The 23,750-nt window shown below is 39.8% G+C and overlaps 1 protein-coding gene across 2 annotated transcripts; it reads left to right on the top strand.

The window, feature by feature from the left end:
- The first annotated feature begins 4,111 nt into the window (after positions 1–4,111).
- LOC143849761 (uncharacterized) lies at positions 4,112–16,137 on the top strand. 2 transcript variants are annotated; one of them, XM_077359050.1, is made up of 7 exons: positions 4,112–4,613; positions 5,338–5,552; positions 7,818–8,109; positions 8,198–8,283; positions 8,406–8,497; positions 15,244–15,360; positions 15,450–16,137. In XM_077359050.1, the coding sequence occupies exons 1-7, from the start codon at positions 4,332–4,334 to the stop codon at positions 15,452–15,454; spliced, it is 1,089 nt and encodes a 362-aa protein (XP_077215165.1). In that variant the 5' UTR covers positions 4,112–4,331; the 3' UTR covers positions 15,455–16,137. The 2 variants fall into 2 exon arrangements, with proteins under 2 accessions (XP_077215165.1, XP_077215085.1); XM_077358970.1 differs by having other exon boundaries at positions 15,244–16,137.
- The last annotated feature ends 7,613 nt before the right edge of the window (positions 16,138–23,750 follow it).

Here is a 23,750-nt window from a genome sequence, read left to right as displayed (position 1 = left end):
TTTTATTTTTTTTTCTGAAAGTGGGTCCCCCAATGACCAATCCGGCCCCCTCAATTGTAAATTCCTGGCTCCACCCTTACAATTGTAATTCATGATGAGCCCACCAACTTCCTGGCGAGATGCCTACGGTTAAAAACCACCGACATGTCAAGATCCAAATTCGAATTGGTTCCTAGTCCCTAGTCAAGATCCAAATTCGAATTGGTTCCTAGTCCTTATCAGAGACCACTTTGTTTCAAAATGATACGGTTAAAAACCACCGACATGTCAAGATCCAAATTCGAATTGGTTCCTAGTCCTTATCAGAGACCACTTTGTTTCAAAATGATACGGTAAAAAACCACGGACATGTCAAGATCCAAATTCGAATTGGTCCCTGGTCCTTATCAGAGACCACTTTGTTTCAAAATGATACGGTTAAAAACCACCGACATGTCAAGATCTGAATTCGAATTGGATCCTGGTCCTGGTCAGAGACCACTGTGTTTCAAAATGATCCCGTCTTCAATAGGGAGCTGCGGGAGTTCATACAGGGCAATCTCTTGCGTTAGACACTGTGTCCAGTCATTCTGTGGCTAGGAGCAAGGTTCCAATGCCCATTTTTTATTAAATCGCTTACTAGAGCATGGTACGAGAGACTTAATATTTGAAGAAGAGATATAGGAGTAAGCTTGTCTTTGCCCCTGAAAGAACATATAAGGAAGAGACAATAAATTGGTAGCACATAAACCCTTCCCATTGTTTTACTTAAGATTTGAAAGAGAGATATAGGAGTGAGCACCAGATCATGTCTTTTATCTTAATTGATGGTGGAATTAAAGAATAAGGATAAATATTTTAGATAGGGAGCAAACCAGTGTATTTCCCATGAGTGCCTATAACATTGCTGGAAAACAAGGAAGAAAAATCTTGTTTCCGTTTGGTGAAGTAGAGAAAGAGAGGTGTTAATCTACCAGCTACTCCACTGCATGTGGATTTCTACTATCAAGGAGGTTTGAACCCAAGCATTTGCTCTGATACCATTTGAAACCTACCAGTTACTCCAAAAACTTAAGATGTTGGAGAAGGTGTTATCTTATCTTTTATACTTTAACAAGGGAGATGGAAATGTTGGATAGGTTTTTCACCCCAACTAATCTTTACCTCTCGTTATATCAAAAGGCTATGAGGTGGGCGACGAAGGGTATTCGCCTTCGTCGCAACGCATGTGAAACAACCTCTATTTTTTTTATTCGGGTTAAGAGCATTTTGGATCGAAAAAATGGGCTAACGATGTTGGCATTACCATGTTTTGATAACTGCACTAAATCAGCTTGTCTTTTCATTTTTAATTGGAATTTTTTTTAATTTTAGTTTATAGTTTTCATTTTTCGTCCCTGGTAAGTGAAATTCCATCTTTCATCTAGGATTTCAATTGCACTCATTTTCTAGGTTAAAGTTAGAAGTTGGATTGTTTTTTCTCCTGGGCGATTCTTCAACAAATGGTGAATAATATCTTATTCTCAAATAAGTTATGCCCCCAAAAAATCATCGTGTAATCAACTAGGCCCTTTGTCTATTTTTTTGCCCTTAGATATCCAAATCCCTGTCAATTGGACGATTCAGATCATTTAATGGTTGGACCACCATGTCGTAATGGGGTCGTCCAGTAGGCCCTGTTTGGATTGAAGGATTTTTTTGGAAAAAGTTTGGAAAGGAATACCTTTTTCATTTTCTTTTCTTTTCAGACCTTCAATTTATAATAAGCGAAACACTTCCAAATTGGGGTTTCGCTAATTTTTCTACGATGTAAACACTAATATGTTGGCTAAAGCTAGAGCTACGAGAGATGGTCTACGATACCGTGCTATTTTAGGGATTAATAGAACCTGGATTGAATCTGATAGTCATGTCCCTATCAACATCATCAAACGTAAAAACAGAACACCATGACACATTTACTATATTCTTAAAGAGATAAGAAATATATTATTCGCTACGGATCTTGTTATTCCTCACATTTTCTAGGAAGGAAACCTTATTGCGGACAGCTTGGCCAATTATGCTTGTGATACCAACATTAATTCCGTTGACTAGGATTGGGCTACTCTCCCCAAAACCTCTAGTAGAAGGCAAGGTTCTATGTCTATTTTCCCCCTTTCTTGTGTCTTGTTGGTTGGAGGCAAGGTTCTATGTCCTCCTCTTGTAACTAGTTTTTTCTTATCAATAAAATTTAAGGTGCCGCCCAAGGTTCCTAGATAAATTCCGGGTTAAAAAAACACCGGATTTCATTTGCAATCCAAATTTACACAAGAAATGGTTTTTTTTTTTTTTTTTTGCAATCCAAATTAGGCCTTTCAGAGCATTCCTTTTTATGCCACATCAGATGCCACATCAGATGCCACATCAGACAAGAAATTCTTAACTGGCCTTAAAAAGAATCCTTTTCTTATCTCTTAGCTTCAATGCTATCCAACCTGGAACTTCCATGCCACGTCACCTTTTAGTCCAAGTCTAAGTGGGCCCCACCACTGGTATTGGCACGAAAATCAATCTAATGATCTCAACCATTCAATTGTCCAGGCAAAAATTTCCCTTTGTTAACAGGTGCCCCACCATAGATCTACACCCTTCCAATAGATTTAATGGGCCCCACCATAGAGCAAAAACCCGTGAAGGGCACCTGTTACAAAACCCATTGGTTTAATGGCCCCACCATATGTTTGCCAACTATTCCATTAAAGGGCCCACCTGATTAACAATTTCCAGTTAATCCATATCCGTCCACGTGGCATTTATTAATCCGAAGAGGTTAAAAACTCTCAATCAGTTGCCACCTAAGATTCTAAGAATCGGCATCGAACGCTATCCAATAATCCTCTCCTTTTTTAAAATGACAAAACTGCCCCCACAAATGAAACCTGTCAGTTTACTATTCAAGTATTCCACGTCATTACTTCATCCTCTTCATTAAGAAAACACACACACATTACTTAGCTAACCTTCATCTTTCCTTTAAATGACAAACATAGCCCCACCTCAATCTTTTTTTCCGAGTTTTTTATTATGTGTAAACCCATGCACTCCAGCATTTTCAAAAAGTATTGTATGGCCCACACCATAGAATGATCCAAACCGTCCATTTGATGGGCTACAAAGTAAACAGCTTGTGTCCAAAAAAATAATTTCCATAGTTTGATCTCAGCCCTCTGATCTAGAGGAAATGCATATTATAAAAACATCTATAGATCGGAGGGTTGGGATCATCCTGTAGACATGATTTTTTGGGCACACCCTATATATGTTGTGGCCCATCAAATGAACAGTTTAGATCATCCTATGGTGTAAGCCAAACAGTCCATTGTTGTCTAAAAAAGTACCATACGACATAGATGGTCCAAACCAAGGTTTAAAATTTCGGTTTCGGTAACCGTTTCGGACCCCACTAAAAACCGAAATTTCGGAATGAAATTCTGAAATTTTGTAACACTTTTTTTAAAAAATAAATAATGTCATTAAACCGAAATTTCGGACCGAAATCCGAAATTTGGTAAAGGGCGAAAAATAGAATTTCGGAAAATTCCGGTTTCGGTCCCCATCGGTATCTGAAATTTCGGATTTCGGTCGAAATTTTAAACCATGGTCCAAACCTTGTGTCCAGAAAAAGATTCAGACAATTTTTTGAGCACAACCTTTGTACGTCGTCGTTAAATGGACGGTTTAGATCATCCCAATCCATTATCCATACAATACTTTTTGAAAAATACAGTATTAACTCCGTATAAAAGCTTGAGATTTTATATGGTGTAAGCCCTTATAGTCCAGACCCAGACCATTCATGTGATGGACCACAACCTAAAAGGGTTATTCCCAAAAATCATTTCCATAGGATGATCCTTGCCCTCCTATCTATCTATAGTCGGCTTCCATAATATGAAGTTCCTCTATAAATCGGAGGGTTGGGATCATCCTATGGAAATGATTTTTTTTTAGCAATACCTATAGTGAGGTCCGTAGAAAAATACGGGACTATAAGCGCTTCCACCGTACAAAAACTCATATCCTCCCAAAGGGCATTTCCGGTATTTAACTCGTACGCGACAATCCTCCTCTAAAAAGAAAAAGGGAAAAGACAGAAAACAGAGAGAGAGGGAGAGAGAAAACACGGTTTCTTTTCTCCAAAGCTCTCTCACCTTCAGTTTTCAGATCCCAAACCCTAAAAAAACCATTTGAAATTCCCATACAATTCTACTGAATTTCTCCATTCCAGAACGTTTAAAAACAACAAATCAAACTTTTTTCTTCTTATAATTCCCTCAAAATTTTCTATTTCCCTTTGTATTTTTATTAAAATGTTAGGGTTTGGTAGAAATCACGCCGGAGATCGGTTTTACAGTTCTCCGGCGATCAGACGGCAAAAACAGATACAGTTGGAAAAGCTTCACCGGCCGGAAAAGCCGAAGGTGCCGGAGAATCGCGTTGAGTCCGGCGAGTTGCCGGAGAATCGAACGGATTTTGGTGATTCTCCGGAGAAACCCTCGGTTTGTTCTTCTCAGGCGAGAATTCCGTCCGGTAACTTGGATCGGTTCCTTGAATCGACGACACCTGTTGTACCAGCACAGTATTTCTCCAAGGTATTAACAGAAGGAAAATTAGGGATTTTTTTGCTCATGGTTTCTTAAAAATTGGTTTTTAGGGTTTTTTTGTCTTTTCATTTAGGTTAGGTTTGGATTGCAGGAATTTTGTAGAAAAGTTTGGGAAGAAAAAATATGTCTAAATATTTCTACTTTTTTTAGACACAAAAAAAAAAGATTACTTTAACTGACTTTATTCAATTTTTTACTCAGAGGAGCCTTCAATTTATGATAATATTTCTCTAAATAAGCCATGATCATATCATGTTGTTTCTTTTTTTTCATTTAGTTACTGGAATTTGGGGCTTGCAGGCAAGCATGAAGCTCTCTGTTTGGATTGCAAGAAAAGCATTTGTGGGAGAAAATTTTTTATGGGATATTTTTTTCTTTCTGCAATCCAGTGAGAAATGATATATTATGGTTAATTTAAAGGGATAACATGATAAATTGAAGCCCTCTCTGAATAAAATTTGAATAGGGTTGGTTTAAAACTTTAAATTATCTTTTTTCGTGTGGTAGAAGATTTTAGAAATATTTTTTCCTTTCCAAACTTTTCTAGAGAAGTCCTGCAATTTAAACAGGGCCTAAGGGAATGCAGAAATTGCGATGCGGAGTTCTATCCATATTCCAGTTTTTGCATATGGTTCCTTAAAAATGGGTTTCTAGGTTTTGTTTTGTTTTATTTTAGTTTTTTCATTTAGTTGTTGGAATTTCGGGCTTGCAGACGAGTATGAGGGGATGCAGAAATTACGATGATGCGGAGTTGAATCCGTATTTCAGTTTGGGCGATCTTTGGGAGTCATTCAAGGAGTGGAGCGCGTATGGTGCCGGAGTGCCGCTGCTGTTGAATGGGAGTGACTCTGTTGTTCAATATTACGTGCCATATTTGTCGGGTATTCAGCTCTACGTGGACTCGTCGAAGCCTTCTTTGAGATCGAGGTAATTTTCCGATGAATTTGTATGCGGTTTTGTTTAAACCTATGATTTGGTCGACACTCCGAATTTATTGCCAACACACGTGTCGTGTTGACACGACACGATACCTTTGTCTACACATGTCGACACTCCTTTAGACACTTTTAAATGTACTGCAAGCCTTGTTAGTAACTTTATATGTATGTACTATGTATGCACTTTCTATTTTAGCCGTGTCCCCTTTTCTAACTTTTTGGAGTTTGCCGTGTCCGACACTCCGTGTCGTGTGTCGCCGCGTCCGTGTCGACACACGACACTTGTGTCCGTGTCCACAAATCATAGGTTTAAACTGATTTTGGATAGAATTAGGGAGTATTCTGCTGCTTTCTTCTGGTTTTGTGTCTCTTTCTAATTGTTGGAGGATAATTCATGTGCTTTGTTGGGAATTTCAAGAGTAGAATGATAATATAATTATATGGTTGTGTCGTTCTAATGGCATTTCCAATTCGAAGCTTTTTGTCTCTGTGTTGTGCATTTAATGTGAGTGTGGGATGTTCAGGAAAGAATGTAGAGAGTTCTTGGTTTTGGCAATTGATTTTTGAATGCATTTGTTTTATGGGCATTTTCTATTCTAAGCCTCTGCGATCTTACATTTAATGTGGGTTTGTATGAGGAAGAATGCAAGGAGTTTGTGAGCTTTGGCACGCCATTGTTTAATTTAATTGCTATAATCTATTATAGCTGTTCCTTTTAGTTAGCTATCTTGTGTTCTCCATGGCAGTTTGATGCAGACGCATCCCCCTGACAACACATCAGTCCTTACCTGGCTCCTTAGGGTAGTTGCTAGCTTCGATAATAGGTAGTTGCATTAGTGGTATATTTAATCACTTTCTATCATTTTAGTTGTCTTTGCATGCCATTTTGCATTTAGTGTATGTCTTTAATGGTCTCTTCCTAAATAGGGGTAGTTTAAGAAATGCCATTACATTAGGGCTTCCTTATAAAAGCTCTGTCGTGTCTCATTTAGCCGCCTGCCGCCGGGGGCTCTTGATTTTTATTTTGGGAAAGAAATCAAACTAGGGTTTCTGTAGGAAAAGCTCTTGCAAAGAGGGTTTCTAGGTGTTTTTCGTCCAAGAAGGAACTTCCGACCTTGTGATCAAGCTCCATCTTCTTCTTCTACTCTACCTTGTAAACATGCAAGATTTTGGGAAAAAAATAGTGTTTCTTGCATTCCCATCCAAGAGCCGAATGGGAGTTTTATTGGTGAAGAAATTATAAAAGAAGAGGCTGGAATTCAAAGCATCCCCATGTTTTGGAATATGATGAAGACTGCTCGAAGAAAATCTCTGCAATAAGAACATCTCTGAAATAAAGAAAAGGTAATTCATTCCTTTTGTCTCATTTCAGTTTTGAAGCCTGATTTAACGACCCCGGTTCAAGATTAGTAAGAGGTTCGTGGGTTCGTCTCTTGATTCTACAACCTAGCATTTAAATCTCTCATTTAGGGATCCAAGTACACAAATCGTAAATTGGACCTGGGTTGATATTTCAATTATAAAAGAACTGAGTTCTGGAAACTCGAACACTTCAATGACCATCTTGTTGAATTGAATTCCCTGAGAGCATTTCCAGATTTCTGTTAATTTGGATGAATGTTTGAAGAGTGTTCCAAAGCATGTGAATCTGCTTATTCCATGTGCATAGATTAATGGCTATTAATCACCAAAGAAGGTTGAGAGAAAAACGAATATGCCTTGGGTATTTTTACTGGTTGCGAAACTGAGTCAGTGTTGCCTTCTATAAGTGGAAATTCAACTACTTCATCTCACCTTTGGCATTGAATAACATGATTGCCTTCAATAAGTGGAAATTCAGCGACCTCCTGCCGATTTATAATATTTGACTCATCTAAAGCCATGCCGATTCTTGCAGTAGAAAATGCTTAATAAAATACACTCTATGTAGGATCCTAAACAACTTGTCACTATTTGCTTAGGAGGCTGCTTCCACTTCGAAATTGTGAGATTCTTAGGTGCCGATTACTTATTTTACTATGTCTTAAACTGTGGACATTGTTGTTACTTACTGGTCTAGCTCATTCCTTTTCTCTGTCAAGGTTAGAAAGTCTGGGGTCTGTTACATAAATAAATGTTAAACATTGTAATAAAAACGTTTGTGATTCTTGAAAAGGTTGAACAACTGCAAGTTTGATTGATAACTTCTCATTGGAGATTGGGACCACACTTCGCGTAAGTTTCTTGATTTTACTTTATCTCTACCTTGTTGCAGGCGACCTGGCGATGAGAGTGATGATTCATACCGAGACACGAGTAGCGATGGCAGCAGTGACTGTGAAGTTGAAAGGCAGTCCAAAATTATTGCTGAGGGGGTAAGGAATCAACATAACCTCACAGAGTCGAACACACAAAGAATCAATAGAATATCCCTGAGAGATAGAACTCTTGTGGGTCAAGAATGCTTCTCCAGCGATGATGGTGAGGTTTGCAGCCCCCATGGGCATATGGCATTTGAATACTTGGAACGGGATCCTCCCTACAGCCGTGAACCTTTAGCAGACAAGGCAAGTTCTTTATTTCGTCAGATTATGTCAAACTTGGAATGCAATTTCATTGGCATAACAACCTCTTTTGGTAACTTTTGTATCACAGATTTCAGTCCTAGCATGCCAATTTCCCGAGCTTATGACATACAGGAGCTGTGATCTGCTGCCAGCTAGTTGGATTTCTGTGGCTTGGTAAGCTTTTACTATTTTTTTTTGGATTCGTAAGCTTTTACTATTATGTGAGATGTTTGAGCAGTTTATAATTGATTTTGTTTTTTATAGTAATTCTATTTTTTTTGTTTACTTTGGTTTAGGTATCCAATCTACAGGATACCCACAGGTCCAACACTGCGCGATTTGGAGGCTTCCTTTTTGACATTTCACACTCTCTCAACACGTTTCAGAGGTACACATTTTCTCCTTCTTCATAATATAACTTCAACATAAAATGTGTGTTGGTTGAAGTGTCAAGCACAATGAGCCTGGGAAACCTGACAGATTGACATGTGTGTGTAATAAACACTAGTTCATACGTATGATGTAGATAAACGTAATTAGAATAAAAGAATACAATGAAATTATATAAGTATCATATAAGCATTTCCACAAAATTGTCTTGTAATGACTTCACTTTGTTTCTTTTCACGCCGATTAAAAGAGAACCCACGCCACCCCCACCCAAAAAAAAAACTGCCACCACCACCAGTTCTTCTTTAATCTACCATCCGCACACCTTTGAGCGAGGAAAGAAAGAACCTAAATGAAGAGGAAATGGGCATTCAGAGGACTGATCTGTTAAGGCTAGATGAAAGAGGTAATTCTGGAAGAGCTAGAATTATAACCTTGTGTCAGGACCTATGGGCCAAGGGACAGTCTCAGGTAGACAGTTTCTATGTGGCGTAGGCCTCCCAAAAGGTAACAGAGGCGTGCAAAGGTTTCCTAGGGCCAGAAAGAGGTAACTAGATGAGGATGGCATGGCCACAAGGGGAACCAAACAAGAAATACTTTGGTTCTTTTCGTGCAAAATTCAAAGATGTTCATTCTACTGCCCGAGCTAACTTTTGGGGGGGAAGCGTGTAGGAAACAAAACCTGTCTGAAAGTGATAGCTTTTTCACTCAAAAGAATTCTTAAAGAATCGAAGTCCGTGGTAAAGAATGCCCCGTCCTAGCAGATCTAGAAATGGTTTCAACATCCATCATGCTTGAATAGAAGTATTATAGGATGTAAGGAATTGGACAAAGGGATGGGAACTGATGCACAGACGGAAAACCCTACTATAAACGAAATGAAAGGAATCTGGTGCAAACCCGAATTATTCTAGAGAACTTGTTGGGAGCTAGATGAGTCAATCTCAAGTAACACTGCCAGTCCCAAAATTTAGATTAAGAGTTAGTAAGTTAATCGAATTGAATGAGGGTTTCACTTTTGAGTTAGTCTTTTAAGAAAATTCATCAATGGACTTAAACATTTCCAAACATGTTTGCAATAACAATCACACCAAACCAGGATACCCGATCCGCTCAAGGTATCTCCAATCGTCACCGATAGGTCGAGCCTAAGAGGGGGATAAGATGGAGGTATGATCGTGCACGGCCCGGTGATGCAGTCCACCGAACAACCGAACAGTCCCTTGATGGATATAGGGACTAAGTATAGATATATGGGGAAATAGTGGCGAAGAAGGTTGTAACCAGCAAGATTCTCAACTGGAAGGGAAAAGGACTAGGGGAAGTCCCAAAGCGGTATAGAAGTGGAGGAAAGGGGACTATCAGTTTTGCAGTCATGTGCACCGCTTGCCGACATCCCTTTGGGCTATATGGATCAAGGAAGCAGGATTCTTCCCTGGGAGCCTTCGATTCTCGCTTCGATTCCCGTTTCGATTCCCGCTTTCGATTCCCGCTCTGGCAACCTTGAGTAGGATTCTTCCCCCGGAGCCTTCGATTCCCGCTTTAGATTCCCGTTTCGATTCCCGCTTTAGATTCCCGTTTCGATTCCCGCTTTCGATTCCCGCTTTGGCAACCTTGATATGGATAACAAGAAGGGTAGGGAGGAACGTAGAAGAGAAAGGAAAAAGAGGGGAGGTGAGGAAAGGATGGGAAAAAGGAGGAATAAAAGGAAAATAAGGAGGGAGCAGGAAGACTGCTTTCTAGTTGTGTGCATGTGCACATGTAGTTGAGAGGTATAGGGGAGAGAGAGAGGAGACAAAAGAAGGAGAAGGAAGAGAGAAAAGGAGGGAAGATAGGTAGAGGAGGAAAGAAAAGAAAAGAAAGAATTGGAGAAGGAGAAAAGAGGGAGAAGGAGAAAAGAGGGAGAAGGAAGAAGAAGAGAGAATACTCACCTATTGAGGACTGCTTTCTAGTTGTGTGCATGTGCACATGTAGTTGAGAGGTATAGGGGAGAGAGAGAGGAGAGAAAAGAAGGAGAAAGAAGAGAGAAAATGAGGGAAGATAGGTAGAGGAGGAGGAAAGAAAAGATAAGAAAGAAGTGGAGAAGGAGAAAAGAGGAGAAGGAAGATTAGGGGAAGGAAGAAGAAGAGAGAATACTCACCTATTGACGTGGGAGATTTTCTCGCTTTTGCATCAAAAGGGAACTCCAAGCTTGCAACTGGAATAGGAGGGGGGGTGCGACCTCAAACCAAAATTAGGGCTCTCCTCCCCTCTTGGCCTCCTTATATAGAGGTTAAATGATTTTAGAGGTGTGCAATATGTTTTCTCCTAGCTTGCTATCTTGATGTACTTTCGAGTCCTCCTCGGGATCGCTTTTTTAATGAAATCCACTTACCTTTAAAAAAAAGTGATTTTAGAGGTGGCTCCATCCTTATCACCAATCAAAATGAGACGACTCGCCTTAGTGTCCCAAGTAAATACTAAATACAATCTCCTACTCAAGGCATCGAGTGTGCAATTTTGAGCCCCTGCTTTGTGCCTTAAGATTGAATGTGTACTCCTGTAGAAATGTGACACACTTAGCATGACGCTTGTTTAAGGTATGCTAGGAATTTATGTAGCGTAAGCCTTCATGGTCGAAATTAAGCACGAACTCACGTATTAGATAGTGCCTCAAATACTTGACAGCTTGAACGACTACATAAAATTCGAGGTCGTACGTCGAGTACCTCAACAGTGGGTCGTTCAGCTTTTCGCTGAAGAAGGCTATGGGGCGCCCCTCCTGACTATGGATAGCTCTAATGCATACACGAGTGGCATCACAATCAACCTCTAAGACTTAAGTAAAATTCTTAATTGTTAGAATTGGAGCGCTCATTATCTTAGTCTTAACGAGGTTGAAACTCCGATCAGCCTTGAGAAGTCTAGTGGAATATACCATGCTTTAGGCACTCAGTGACTGGTGCGATCACAAAGCTAAAATTGTGAATAAATGCGAGCACATGAAAGCATCGCACATCATTGATAGATGCCGGCACAGGGCAACTTCTTATGGCCTCATCTTTGATCGGGCCGACTTCAATACCCTTTACTGACATGATTATCTAAGAAGGTCAGGCTATCTGTCATGAATTCACACTTCTTGAGATTCATGAACAATTTATTCTCTCTTATGACTTAAAAGACTCCTCCAAGACGAGGAATTCTCTCTGGGGTCCCCATTGTAAATGTGTAAATCATCGAAATATACGATGACAAACTCCCCTATGAAGCGTCGTAACAATTGACCCATCACACCCATAAAAGTATTGGGTGTGTTAGGGAAACCGTATGGCATGACCAGCCGCTATAAAGACCCTCACGAGTCTTGAAGGTGGTGTTGCATTCATCGCCGGTCATATGATATACTAATATGATGATACCCACTTTTAAGATCGATCTTGGAAAATAAATAGACACAACTTGACATGTCTAACTTGTCGTTAAGCTTAGGTATGAGAAGCCTATACTTGACAGTTAACAAAGTGAGGAGTGCCATTATTGAAACAATGGAATCTGGATATCATTTCCCTTTGAAAATAGGAGGAATGATAAATTAGCTATTACAATTCCCCAAAAGCCATCAATATCTAATTGAAAAAGTGCTCAGGTGCTTGGAAAGGGCTCAGGTGCTTGGAAATCCATCTGCTCTGTTAAAGTGGAATTTGACCGGTCAATCCGATACAAAGTGGGAAAGGGTACTAAGGTAAGATTTTGGCTGGACCTCTGGTGTGGTCAATCTAAACTTTGCTTGGAATTTCCGGAGTTTTTTAGACTTGCTTCGAATCCAGGGACTGTTGCTGAATACTTTGTGAGAGAGGGTCAGGGTGGAAGAGGGTTTTGGGACATTCACTTGCGTCGAGACCTCAAGGACGATGAAATTCAAGAGTTCCAGAGATTACTTCTTTCCCTGGAATGGGCATATTGCTCAGAACATAAGGAGGATGAAAGAATCTGGATCCCCTCTTCGAGTGGGGACTTCTCAGCCAAGTCTTTCTTTTCTTTGTTAAATGAAGGTCATCTTTCTCCGGTAAGGCGTATTTGAAAATCGCTGGCTCCACCACGGGTAGTAGCTTTTGGATGGACACCGATACACAGGAGGATCAATACATGCGATTGCCTAAAGAAAAGACATTTCAGTATGGCTAGTATGTGTGTCCTTTGTCATCAAAATGAAGAAACCCTGGATCACCTAATGCTGCACTCATTGCCCTTTCGCTTATCACATCTAGACAAAAGCAATCGGAGCCTTTGGGGTCTCTTGAGTGTGCCCTCAGTCTATCAGCTCCTTACTTTCTGGATGGTGCACAGTACCCTTTGGAGAAATGGGTAGATATCTGTGGGCAACAGCTCCATATGCCATAGTATGGAATATCTGGAAAGAACCCAATAGACGCATCTTCCAGGAGAAAAGTAGAATTGTGGCTCGTATTGCCTCGGATATCAAAATTGAAATGATTTCATGGACAAAGGTCAGGAAACAAACTACTTATGTAATGGGTGACCTCATAAGGAACTGGTGGTCAAAAATATGGGACAGAGCTATTCGTTCTAAGCCTAAACCAAAATGGGCATGCCCGCCAACAGGATGGTTGAAACCGAATTTCGATGACAGCTCTTTGGGCAATCTTGGCAGAGCGGGAATTGGAGGAGTCATTAGAAACTCTTCTGGATCAGTTGTTATGTCATATTCAGGACCTTGTGGAATATGTGACTTTAATGAGGCCGGGGTTAGAGCATTACTCTTTGGTCTACAATGGGCATCTGAACACGACCAACGTCCCTTAATAGTGGAAGGGGACTCCTCAAATTTAGTGGCTTGGGCTTCTGAGTCATCAAAGGGTCCTTGGAGATTGCAGGAGCTAGTAGCGGAAATACTGGATCTAATGTGAGTACTTAATCCGCGGCTTGAACATCGGAGGCGATCGACAAATGAGATGGCTGACACTTTGGCTAAAGCAGGAGCAGAACGGGAGGAATTTGAAATATTTTCATATCTGTAATGTTCGTATTCCATTACGAAAAGGATAGTTCTATCCTTTTTTTCTAGAAGTATGCTTTGTCTCTTTTGTAAACCATCGGATATGTCCGGTGTCCTATATCTAATATTTGTAAAAGCAGGCTGGGACCTCTGGTCCCGACTATGCTTCAATTATTAATGAAATTTATCATCTTTCAAAAAAAAAAAAGGTTTTTAAAAAATTGAGGAGCGCCATTATTGAAACAAGGGAATCTAGATATCATTTCCACATGAAAATAATAGGAATGATATATTAGCTGTTACGATTCTCCAAAAGCCATCAATATCTAATTGAAAAAGTGTTTAACGAAGTGAGGAGCGCCATTATTGAAACAAGGAAATCTGGATATCATTTCCCTATGAAAATAGGAGGGAATGATAAATTAGCGTAATTTTGTAATGACAGAGCCAGACATGTCTGACACTTATATTGGACAACAATATTTTTTTTCAAAAAAAAAAAGAAAAAAAAGAGTAATCATGCATTACAGAATGTGTTTGCTACTAAACTCAACTCAACAAAGCCTTTTTCCCAAACTAGTTGGGGTCGGCTAAATGAATCCTTTAGAAAAATTTCATGAAGAAGGTGAAAGGAATCTACCCGACTCTAATCCTAGCTCTAGTTGGATTTGTCTAAGTGGATCATTTTCTTCCATTCTATCCTATCCAAGGTCATGTTTTCTGTTATGTTCCTAGCTATCAAGTCTTTCATCATTGTTTCTACCCAAGTTGTTTTCGGTCTGCCCCTACCTCTTTTTACTCCATCAGCTTGGCACGAGTCGCCTCTTCTCACTGGAGCATCCAAAGGCCTACGTTGGATATGTCCAAACCATCTTAAGTGGTGCTCTCTCATCTTCTCCTCAATTGGTGCCGCCCCCACCTTTTTACGAATGTCTTCATTTTGGAATCTATCTAGCCTTGTGTGGCCGCACATCCATCTAAGCATTCGCATCTCCGCTACACTCATCTTATGCACATGCTGCTTCTTGGTGGCTCAACATTTTGAGCCGTACAGAATGGCTGGCCTCACAGCTGTCTTATAGAACTTTCGCTTCAACTTAGTAGGGATTTTGCGGTTGCACAGAATGTGTTTGCTATAGGGGAGCCAGGCTCGGCTCGGCTCGTTAAGCTCAAAAGCTCGGGCTCGGCTTGGGCTCGAACCAGGCTTGAGCTCGGCTCAGCCAAGCTCGCGAGCCTTATCGACCTCGGGTTATATTAAGTTCACACCCCTCATCTTCCCTGGACAGCCCTATCTAGTGTAATTTGACTACTCTTTTTACTCTACGGGGGGGTGGTCCAAGTGACAAATGAGGTTCCAAAAAAGAAGTGACATATTTTGCCTCCCCCTTTCATTCCCTGGACAACTCTTTTAGTGTATATATTAATATATAATATATATATATATTTAAATATATTAAATTCTTAACGAGCCTTAATGAGCCGAGCCTGGCCTAGCTCGGGCTCGGCTCATTAAGCTTAACAAGCCGAGCCCGGCCCGGCCCGGCTCGGCTCGTTAAGGATTCAGGCCGAGCTTTTTCCGAGCCGAGCTCGAGCAAGCTTCCGAGCCCCGACCAAAATTGACACCCTTAGTTTGCTACCATTCAAAAAAAAAGAAAGAATGTGTTTGCGGACATGTCCTAATCTTGACATAGTACAATCTATTGTGTATTGTTGGTTTTGATCTGTTTATGGTGTGTTTTCAACAGGTTCGAGCAATGTCCAGCCACAGATTCTCTCTTCTAGCTTTAGGAAGGTCAGTACAGTGGACATATCTGCGAAACTATCATTACCTGTCTTTGGGCTTGCATCCTACAAGTTTAAAGGTTCGGTCTGGACTCCTAGTGGCTTGTATGAACGTCAACAAGTGAGCAGGCTATTGCAAGATGCCGACAATTGGTTGAGTGTCTTGCAGGTTGATCACCCCGATTTCCGCTTCTTTGTTTCTCATAATGCATATCGGAGGTGAGGAGTATCTGAAAGGTGCAGAAACTCGAGGTGTTGGTTTTGAAACCTTTATCGCTTCAGAACTTAAATGCCTGCAAAGCTCTCCCTACTAGACTCTGTGTTGGTTGAATCTTGTGTGGAGTTGCTCCGGTATTCCCATGCATCTCTATTTATATGTGCCTGGCTTAACTTATAGAGGAGGATTGTCTCGAAAGCAAGGCAGATGGATCCAAAAAACATAAAAACTGCACGAGGACGCAGGGTTCTGGTTTCATCTGAGTCAAAGGAATATGGGATGCAAGACCTCGTTTTTAGTGGGTGCACAAGGTGGAAAGGTACGGCACACTTTGCGTAATTTTCTGGCAGGGCAAGAACAATAACGGGTATGTCTTAACTTATGTTTGTTTCATGTTTTGAATCCATGGGGGAGTTGTGGGTGTTTGTGATCTGAATGAAAATCCATGGCCGTTGTTAACATTGCAACTGTATGTTTGTTGTGGATGAAGGTTTTGATGATTCTGGAAAAAAATCGAAAACTGTATTTTATATTAGTTTCCAGAAATACACACTTTAGTATATTAAAGCAATCATGTGGATCATCAACAGTCATATGGTGTATTGAATTTGCTGGAGTTATGCATGTGTGATTGATAAAATGATAGTCTGTTCTGCTTGTTTCTACAAATCTACTCGCCATTGATTCTCAGCAAGATCAATGGTTTTGGAAGATTAATTTTAAAACCTGAAACTCATTTGCATTGTTTAGTGATCCCCTACATTGTGGCAGATATTAGAAGCTCCAGGTTTGGCAAACCATATTATCAGTTGCTTTCTTTTGTTGCTTCCCACCTTCGACACTTCAGCAGTAATTCAAAACAAATTAAAACTACAAATCATTCTATTGTCCATTTACCAAATCATTCTATTGTTTACCAGGATTTTTGAGGTTTAGGGCCATGATATAATGTTCTTGCTGAATTGGAGTGTATTTGTTTTGATTTGTAATTATTGATTGATCTTTAGATTTGATGATCTTTCACTTGTCTTGACAAAACTAAAATGCAAAAATATAAATAATATGTGAAAACAGTTCCTGCGCTCGAGTGCAGATAAGCTTATCTGCGCGCTAGCGCAGGAAACATGGTGGGCCCACGTTTTTTGAGTGATCCTAACCATTCATTTGAAAGGCCCCATCATGGATGGGGGGTGTGTACCAAAAATCAGCTCTATTGGATCATCCTAACCCTTTCATTTGTGGCATGAAAAAATGGGCAGATTTGTGGACAAACTGTTTCTGTCTATTTTCTCCCCCACAAATGGACACCCTAAGATGGTCCAATGGAGCTGATTTTTGGTACACACCCCATCCATGATGGGGCCTTTCAAATGAATGCTTAGGATCACCCAAAAAATGTGGGCCCACCCTTGTTTCCTGCACTCGAGCGCAGAGAGGAACTGTTTTCTCAAATAATATATATTGTGTTGTACAACTATATTCTTCATACGACAACCATATAAGTGATTTGTCTGAGCTTATCTCGTCCAAATAACTTAATGCTCCGCACTGCCATTTAACCCGATTCTTAAAATTTTATCCAGGATACTTGGCTCTGAAATTTTCTCAAGGGATACAGTTTCTGTTTAATTAAAAGGGCACTTACAATCTTTACTCTTAAGGAAGAGATCTAGAATTCTTAGAAAGAATTTTTGTATGTTTTGATCCCATAGACTTCCTCTTACGTCGGCTGTGTTCTTGTCAAAGTCCGCATTTTGCCTCAAAAGTCGATCAAAACTCCTTCGATTCTCTAGAGTTATGACCTCGTCAACTGAGTACTCATCGTGCTTAGTCAACTAGAATTTGCTTTGGCCAGCATCCGCTTTTTGAAATACTGATCCATACAACGTAGTATGAATCTCAGCAGACTACCAAGCATGTAAGAAAAACTAAGCATGCAAGTAAATGTGTAAAAGGGAATAGTCAGACTATTTGCCTTCTGAGGTCTCATGTTGCTAACCAGTGTTTAAGATGTGTAGTGTTTATATTCTGATAGTGAAATTGAAAAGTTCGGTGCTTGAATTTTTACCTTTGTTCTCAAGGCACTAGGATGAAATTTTTTTGAGGACACATAGATAGATACCTCCCTTGTTACTTCGTTTGGTCTGAGTTCGTGCTTATTAGTTCTTAAACATTTTTATAAACTTGGTTTATTAGCGGTAGGCATCTTTTTTTTGGCTCCAACTCCCTTGTTGTACTTATGAAAACCATGAAAAATTATTCCATGGAATATTAGCAGGCCCAACTGCGTATCTCGAAATCAATCCGACGCTATCTGATCGATCCGCTCACGTCTGAAATCAAAACTAAACCGCACCAAGATCTGAGATGAAGTTTAATTATCTTGTGATGAAACTCCATCTGCTAAAATCTTCGTCAAGCTTTCGAAACTCTGTCGTTCTTTTATAATTTTTCCCTAATGATCGCTCCAACTACGGTCTAACCATGACTCTAATATAACTTTGTTGTAAAGAGACTAATCTGTTAAGCATACTGTGATCTACATTAAGCATACATGATGGAGATAGTAAACAAACCACAAGTCACACACAATGAAAATGCACACTTGATTTTCAGGGTTTAGGAAGATTTGTCTATATCTGCGGAGAGAATTCATCTTCTACTATGAACAACCACCACAAAAAATTATAAGAGGATCATAACCAATTTTCTACTATGAACAACTACAAAAAAATTATAAGAGGATCATAATCAATTCTTTAATTCTTACCTGCTCAACGCTCACAACCCATAAGATCTAACTCAAGAGTCAGGACCCAACGTCTAAACGAATCAAATTTTACTTTCCACATGTTTAGTTTTCTTATATTTTTTCTTTTTGCATGTATGATAATACCTTGCATAATTTTAGGCCCTCTTTGGATTGCAGGAATTATTCAGAAAATTTGGAAAGGATAAATATTTCTAAAATTTCTTACTTAAAGGAAGCTTCAATTTTATGATAATATCCCTCTAAATTAACTATAATCATATCATTTCCCTGGGGTTAAGCTTTTACCTCAATTGGTCAAGGTTTTGTTCTTCAGCGCGGAGGTCAGAGGTTCAATCCCAGCTTGTCTACCGAAAAAAAAAAAAAATTCATATCATTTCCCTCTAAAATGTGGAAAGAGACATTTTTCCCAAGAAAAAAAAGGGAAATGATATCAGCGCTCCAATGCAATGATATTGACGCTCAAGTTTTTTGTCTTTTAGTATTTAAAGGGCCTGTGAGAGTTTTTTTGGAACTGCAATAACCTTTTGACAACCCTTTAAATACTAAAAGACAAGAAACTTGAGCGTGAACATTAAACCATTGGAGGGCTGATATCATTTCCCCCAAAAAAAAAAATTCACAACAATGTTTTTTAAGATACGATATCTCTCTCTTTTTTGTCTCCATTCACGAGGTGGCTGGTCTGAGGTGCGACAGACTAGCCGTGAAATTCCTTTTGCGATGGAAGCTAGCAATTCCCTTTTTAAATTAGATTAGAAAACTACAAAAGGAAATCTCTACTTATGTGGAAACAAGACACCAATCCCAATCCCAGATGGGTGGATGTTTTTGCATCTGATAATCTCTTGTTTCAGTCATTGCTGCTTGTTTAATCCAACGACTAAGTACTTGACGCTCAACCTTTTTTCTTTTATGACATAGGGTATTCCCACCCTAATTTTTAGTGCAGGACTATTCCCTACGGATGCACGCAGCCGCCCGAAAACTATGCGCATTGGGTAAGCCCGGGGGATATGAACTCGCATGGATGGGGGAGCATACCCAGGACTTTAAGCCATTTTCGTCCTTTTTTAGAAAATGGAATCTCAATAACTCCTGAGAAATTATATGATGAAGGGCCGTATAAACACTTAAAAGTGGTACTACAAAGGTACCACCCTTGATATTTCCAACAGCAGCTCCTCAAATAAGTGAGCTGCTCTTGGATAGAATGAATATCAAGGATGGGATGATGAGTACGTGTTCACAAGGCCCTTCATCATTATAATTTCTCGTAGGAATTGTAGTTTCTGACAGCCGGTTAAATTATAAAAGACAAGATGAGTTTCTGTCATTATCAAAGCATGGTAGTGCAAATATCAGCTGTCTAATTTTATTTGAAACAATGAAACATGGTCAATTCTGGTCAATTCCTTTCAAAATCACCAGCCCTTACTGCCCAACCGCTAGGGCTGGCAGCGGGGTGGGGCCGGATGTTGCATTCCCCTTACCTGTCCCTGTCTCAAAGGAAATTCCCCGACCCTGCTTCGGGATGGCGGATGTCAAGCTATCTGTTCGGTACCCTTTTAGGTCCTATTCTCGGTTTCTCTAGCCTTACTCTATTAAAAAAAATATGAAAAAAGGTTTCATTATGCGAAAAAGTGTTTATGGTCGACCAACCAGATAACTTATTTGGTCCGTCAACCAGAAATAAAGTAGGGCCCACATTATTTGGGTGATCCAAACCATTCATTTGATGGGCCATGACATAGATAGGGTGTGCCCAAAAAATCATCTCCATAGAATCATCCAGACCCTTCGATTTGCAGAGGTGGCATTTTAAACGGGGCAGGGCCAGATGTCGCATTCCCCGTCCGTGTCCCCGCTTCGGGGATGGCGGGGAATCTCTGTCTCCGCCCCGTTGGGAAAAACTCCCCGCCATTCTATAGTAATAATTTCTACGTTTTTAATCTAATTAAATATTTATTAAATAACAATCTAAAGCTCCAAACTAAAATATAACACTTTATAGGGACATTAATGTAAATTATCGACGAGGATTACAGGGCAGGCTGGGCCTCAAGCCATCCCCATCCTTGGTTCGGGGATTTTTTTAAAATCTCCATCCCCGCCCCTGCTTAAATCGGGGATTCCTTGACCCGTGCGGGCCTGGGGGGATCCCCATCTTCACGGGTTTAATTGCCAGCCCTAGAATCAACGGTGTCATTTGAAAGCTACTGATATTTGCTCTGCCAAATCGCATGCATGCTTTCGCAGAAATCTTGAAGGCTAATAATATTTGCACTGTCATGTATTGATAGTAACACGAACTAACCTGAACCGTTAAAATCCTTACATGCCACATGGCATAGGAGGGTAGTTTTGCCATTTTAAGAAAAAATAGGTTCCCAAAACGGTTACCAACTTAATAGGCGAGCAAACACGCGCGTAAATATTAAAAAGCCCGGGTGGAGGACAGGCTGGCGTACGGTATGCAGATACGTATTCCGCCTCTCGAGGCGTATACGCTTCCCCCAAAAAAAATAAATCATAACGCTAGTGTCGGTGCGTGGGAGGCCGTACAAAACAGTACAGCCACGTGGAAAGATCGTAGCCTAGTTGTGGAGAAGAGCTACTCTTGAGCCACGTGTCCAAATCCAACGAAACGATTATGTGGGCCCATTTTTTATGGCGTACGTCTTTGTCCCGCGCGGGATTTAGCACTTAATTATCTCATGGACAAAAACCCTGACACTAATTTCTGAAAATGACGTTTCTGCCCTTAGATTTGCTTGTTCGAGAAAAATCAAGGACAGAATCGTCCTTCTCCCGATACGTAACAGTGATGTTCTATGGACGAAATTAATTCAAATTTGACGGAAATACCCCTGGAACTCAGGTCAGTCAAAGTTCCGTCCTACTAATAATACTAACATGTTTTAAATGGGTTGTTCGAGTCCCATAAAAATCTAGAGAGATAAGGTGGTATGCCTAAAATTAGGGGGGCATCTAATTCGGATCCTTATCCGGTTCGTATCCTATTGGAGTATTCTTCTTTGGATCATACGGGTCCCCGTACATTTCAAATTGGACCGTCCATTTGAGTGGCTTACTATGGAATATTCATGGGGCCAGTTGTGTGGCATAGGCAGGAGATGGAGAGAGTTGAAAGGTGGGAAGGGGGGGGGGGGAGCTTAAAAACGCTCCTAAAATAGGGAAAACAAAAAAAAATCAATTCTAAATATGTAATTTTTTTTACTAGCCAGGGCCCGTTTGGATGCTGAGAAGATTTTGATTTGGATTTCTCACATTTACAGCCCTTTTTGCACTGTAATTTGGATCGGATCAAATTCTTGGATTTCTAATTCAGCATCTGAAGGTGAAAAAAAATCAAATTTCTAAGTTTGCTGTGGAAATAAGAAATTGAAAATCCACAGATCTGGGAGTTTCCTTCACCCTCTTTGCTCCTCAACCTCTCCCCTCCACTAGGAAGTACCCCCTTCCCTCTCTAATTTCCTCTACATGAGCTGCCGGATCTACTCAATTTGTATTCAAAACTCAACTCCAAATCCAAATACAAAATGGGAGGTATCCAAACGGGCCCCACTCTTGCCAACTCAATTCTCTTCCTTTCCTTCTACTCTTCTCATACAAATGGCCCCACTAATATTCCATAGAATAAGTTTTCATGGTTGCAACAAAAATGACAATGAATGTTATTAGAGGTATGCCTTATGCCAAAGTGAAGGGTGCCCATGCATAAAAGCAAATACTAGGGGCCCCCTATTGGACCATCTCACCAAAGTGCACTACTGCTTTAATTTTATATTTTTCTGTGCCTTGACAAGGGCACCCTTCAATTTAGCATTCCTCAAGTTATAAATTATAATCATTCCTATTTGTTAATGCCTACAAGGCCCTGCTCATTTTGGATTTTGAGAACTGATTTCAAGTTTTAAATTGATTATTAGACACTAAATTGTGTTTAATTTTGAGTTGAATAATTAATTTCGGATTCAAAATCGAAAACGAACTGGCCCTAAGTAGTTTAGTTAGTTGAATCACCTCAACAAATTTGACTAATCTAATTCTAAGTAAACCAAAAAGGAGACCCAACAAATTGATTATTGCCATATCCTAACAAGTGACATGAGCGATCCCTAAAATCTAGGAAAATAACAAAAACGGAATTTTTTTTGCACACATGGCACATTCTCATTGTAGGTCCCCTGCTCGGTGTTACTCTCGGTCTCCATATCATTTTCCTATATACTAACCATGGTTCTTTTCAAGAAAAAAGTTTATCGGGAAAACTTTTCACATGAAAATTTTGCTATAATTTTGTCTTCGGTGGATTTTTTTTTTTTAACACCTCATGCATAGTATGGGTAAGGCCCCTCATTTTACAACACATGTTTTGATAAGGTGAGGACCATTATTTCACACTTATGCATACCATTTTACACTCCTTATGCAGGGCCTAGGGGGGGTGTAAATGGATCGAATTCGGAGCGGATATGGCTATATCCGAATTCGATTACAATTTACACTATCCGAATTCGGATTCGACGGATATTTAATATTCATTACCGAATTCGTATCCGCCGGATACTGTTCGAATTCGGATATTATCCGTATCCGTTTATCCAGTAAATTCGAACATTTTATTGCAGCACTTCATATTTTTTCTCCTTCTTACTCGAATGAATTTTTCAAACCCTAAAACTAGACCTCTACATTCTCTTCACAAAATTAACTCTCAAACCCTAAAATATATGAGATCCTCTTCTTCCTTTTAAAACAAAGGCAGAGAGAGAGAGAGGGAGGCAGTGGGGATGGATGATAGTGTTAGTAGTGGTATTTGGGTTTTTTTTTTTTTTTTTTTTTGTGTATATATGATGGAATGGGTTTGAGCTATTTTGATGGAATGAGTTTAGGCTATTTTTCTTTTCTTTTAAAAACAAAAGATAGTGTGTCATTACTAAAAATAAATATTAATGATATTAATAATAATAAATAAAAATGATTTACTTCTCGGATTCGGATGTTAAACGGATCGGATATACCATTTACCAGATTCGCATCAGCTAAGAGCCGGATATCTCATAAACGGATTCGGATGCGGACGGTAATCGAATTTTCGAATATCCATTTACACCCCTAGCAGGGCCGACAATCTCTATCCAAACTCATATGGTGGGGCTGCCGTTTTATAACCATGTTTTCAGTGAGGGCAGTGATAAATCGACTCCCCATGTGTCTTTCTCTCTCCTCTGAGTCAGAAGAGAGAAAGATACATGGGGAGTCGATTTAAGATATTTGGGAGTCGATTTATCACCGCCCTTTCAGTAATTCTTCGTTGATTAAAACTTAAAGGGATACATATAGAATGAAATCTCTATGAAAAACATAGAATGTAATCTTATGAAAGGAACCAATCCTAATCAAATTTACATTCCTAATTTCTCTACATTACCTCTTTTAATCTACTTGCCTAATCC

This window comes from Tasmannia lanceolata, unplaced genomic scaffold, assembly GCF_043159265.1.
Source record: "Tasmannia lanceolata isolate RefF3 unplaced genomic scaffold, GAP_Taslan_0.1 ptg000002l, whole genome shotgun sequence".
Lineage (NCBI taxonomy): Eukaryota > Viridiplantae > Streptophyta > Magnoliopsida > Canellales > Winteraceae > Tasmannia > Tasmannia lanceolata.
Note: the sequence above shows the minus strand (reverse complement) of the source record. Positions and strands in the feature narration are given on the sequence as shown.

Bases quoted from the DNA above. Each gene is read 5' to 3' on its own strand.
- LOC143849761 (XM_077358970.1), top strand. From the start codon at position 4,332: ATGTTAGGGTTTGGTAGAAATCACGCCGGAGATCGGTTTTACAGTTCT. The intron at 5,553-7,817 runs GTAATTTTCCGA...ACCTTGTTGCAG, and splicing joins AAGCCTTCTTTGAGATCGAG to GCGACCTGGCGATGAGAGTG. The intron at 8,498-15,243 runs GTACACATTTTC...TGTTTTCAACAG, and splicing joins TCTCTCAACACGTTTCAGAG to GTTCGAGCAATGTCCAGCCA.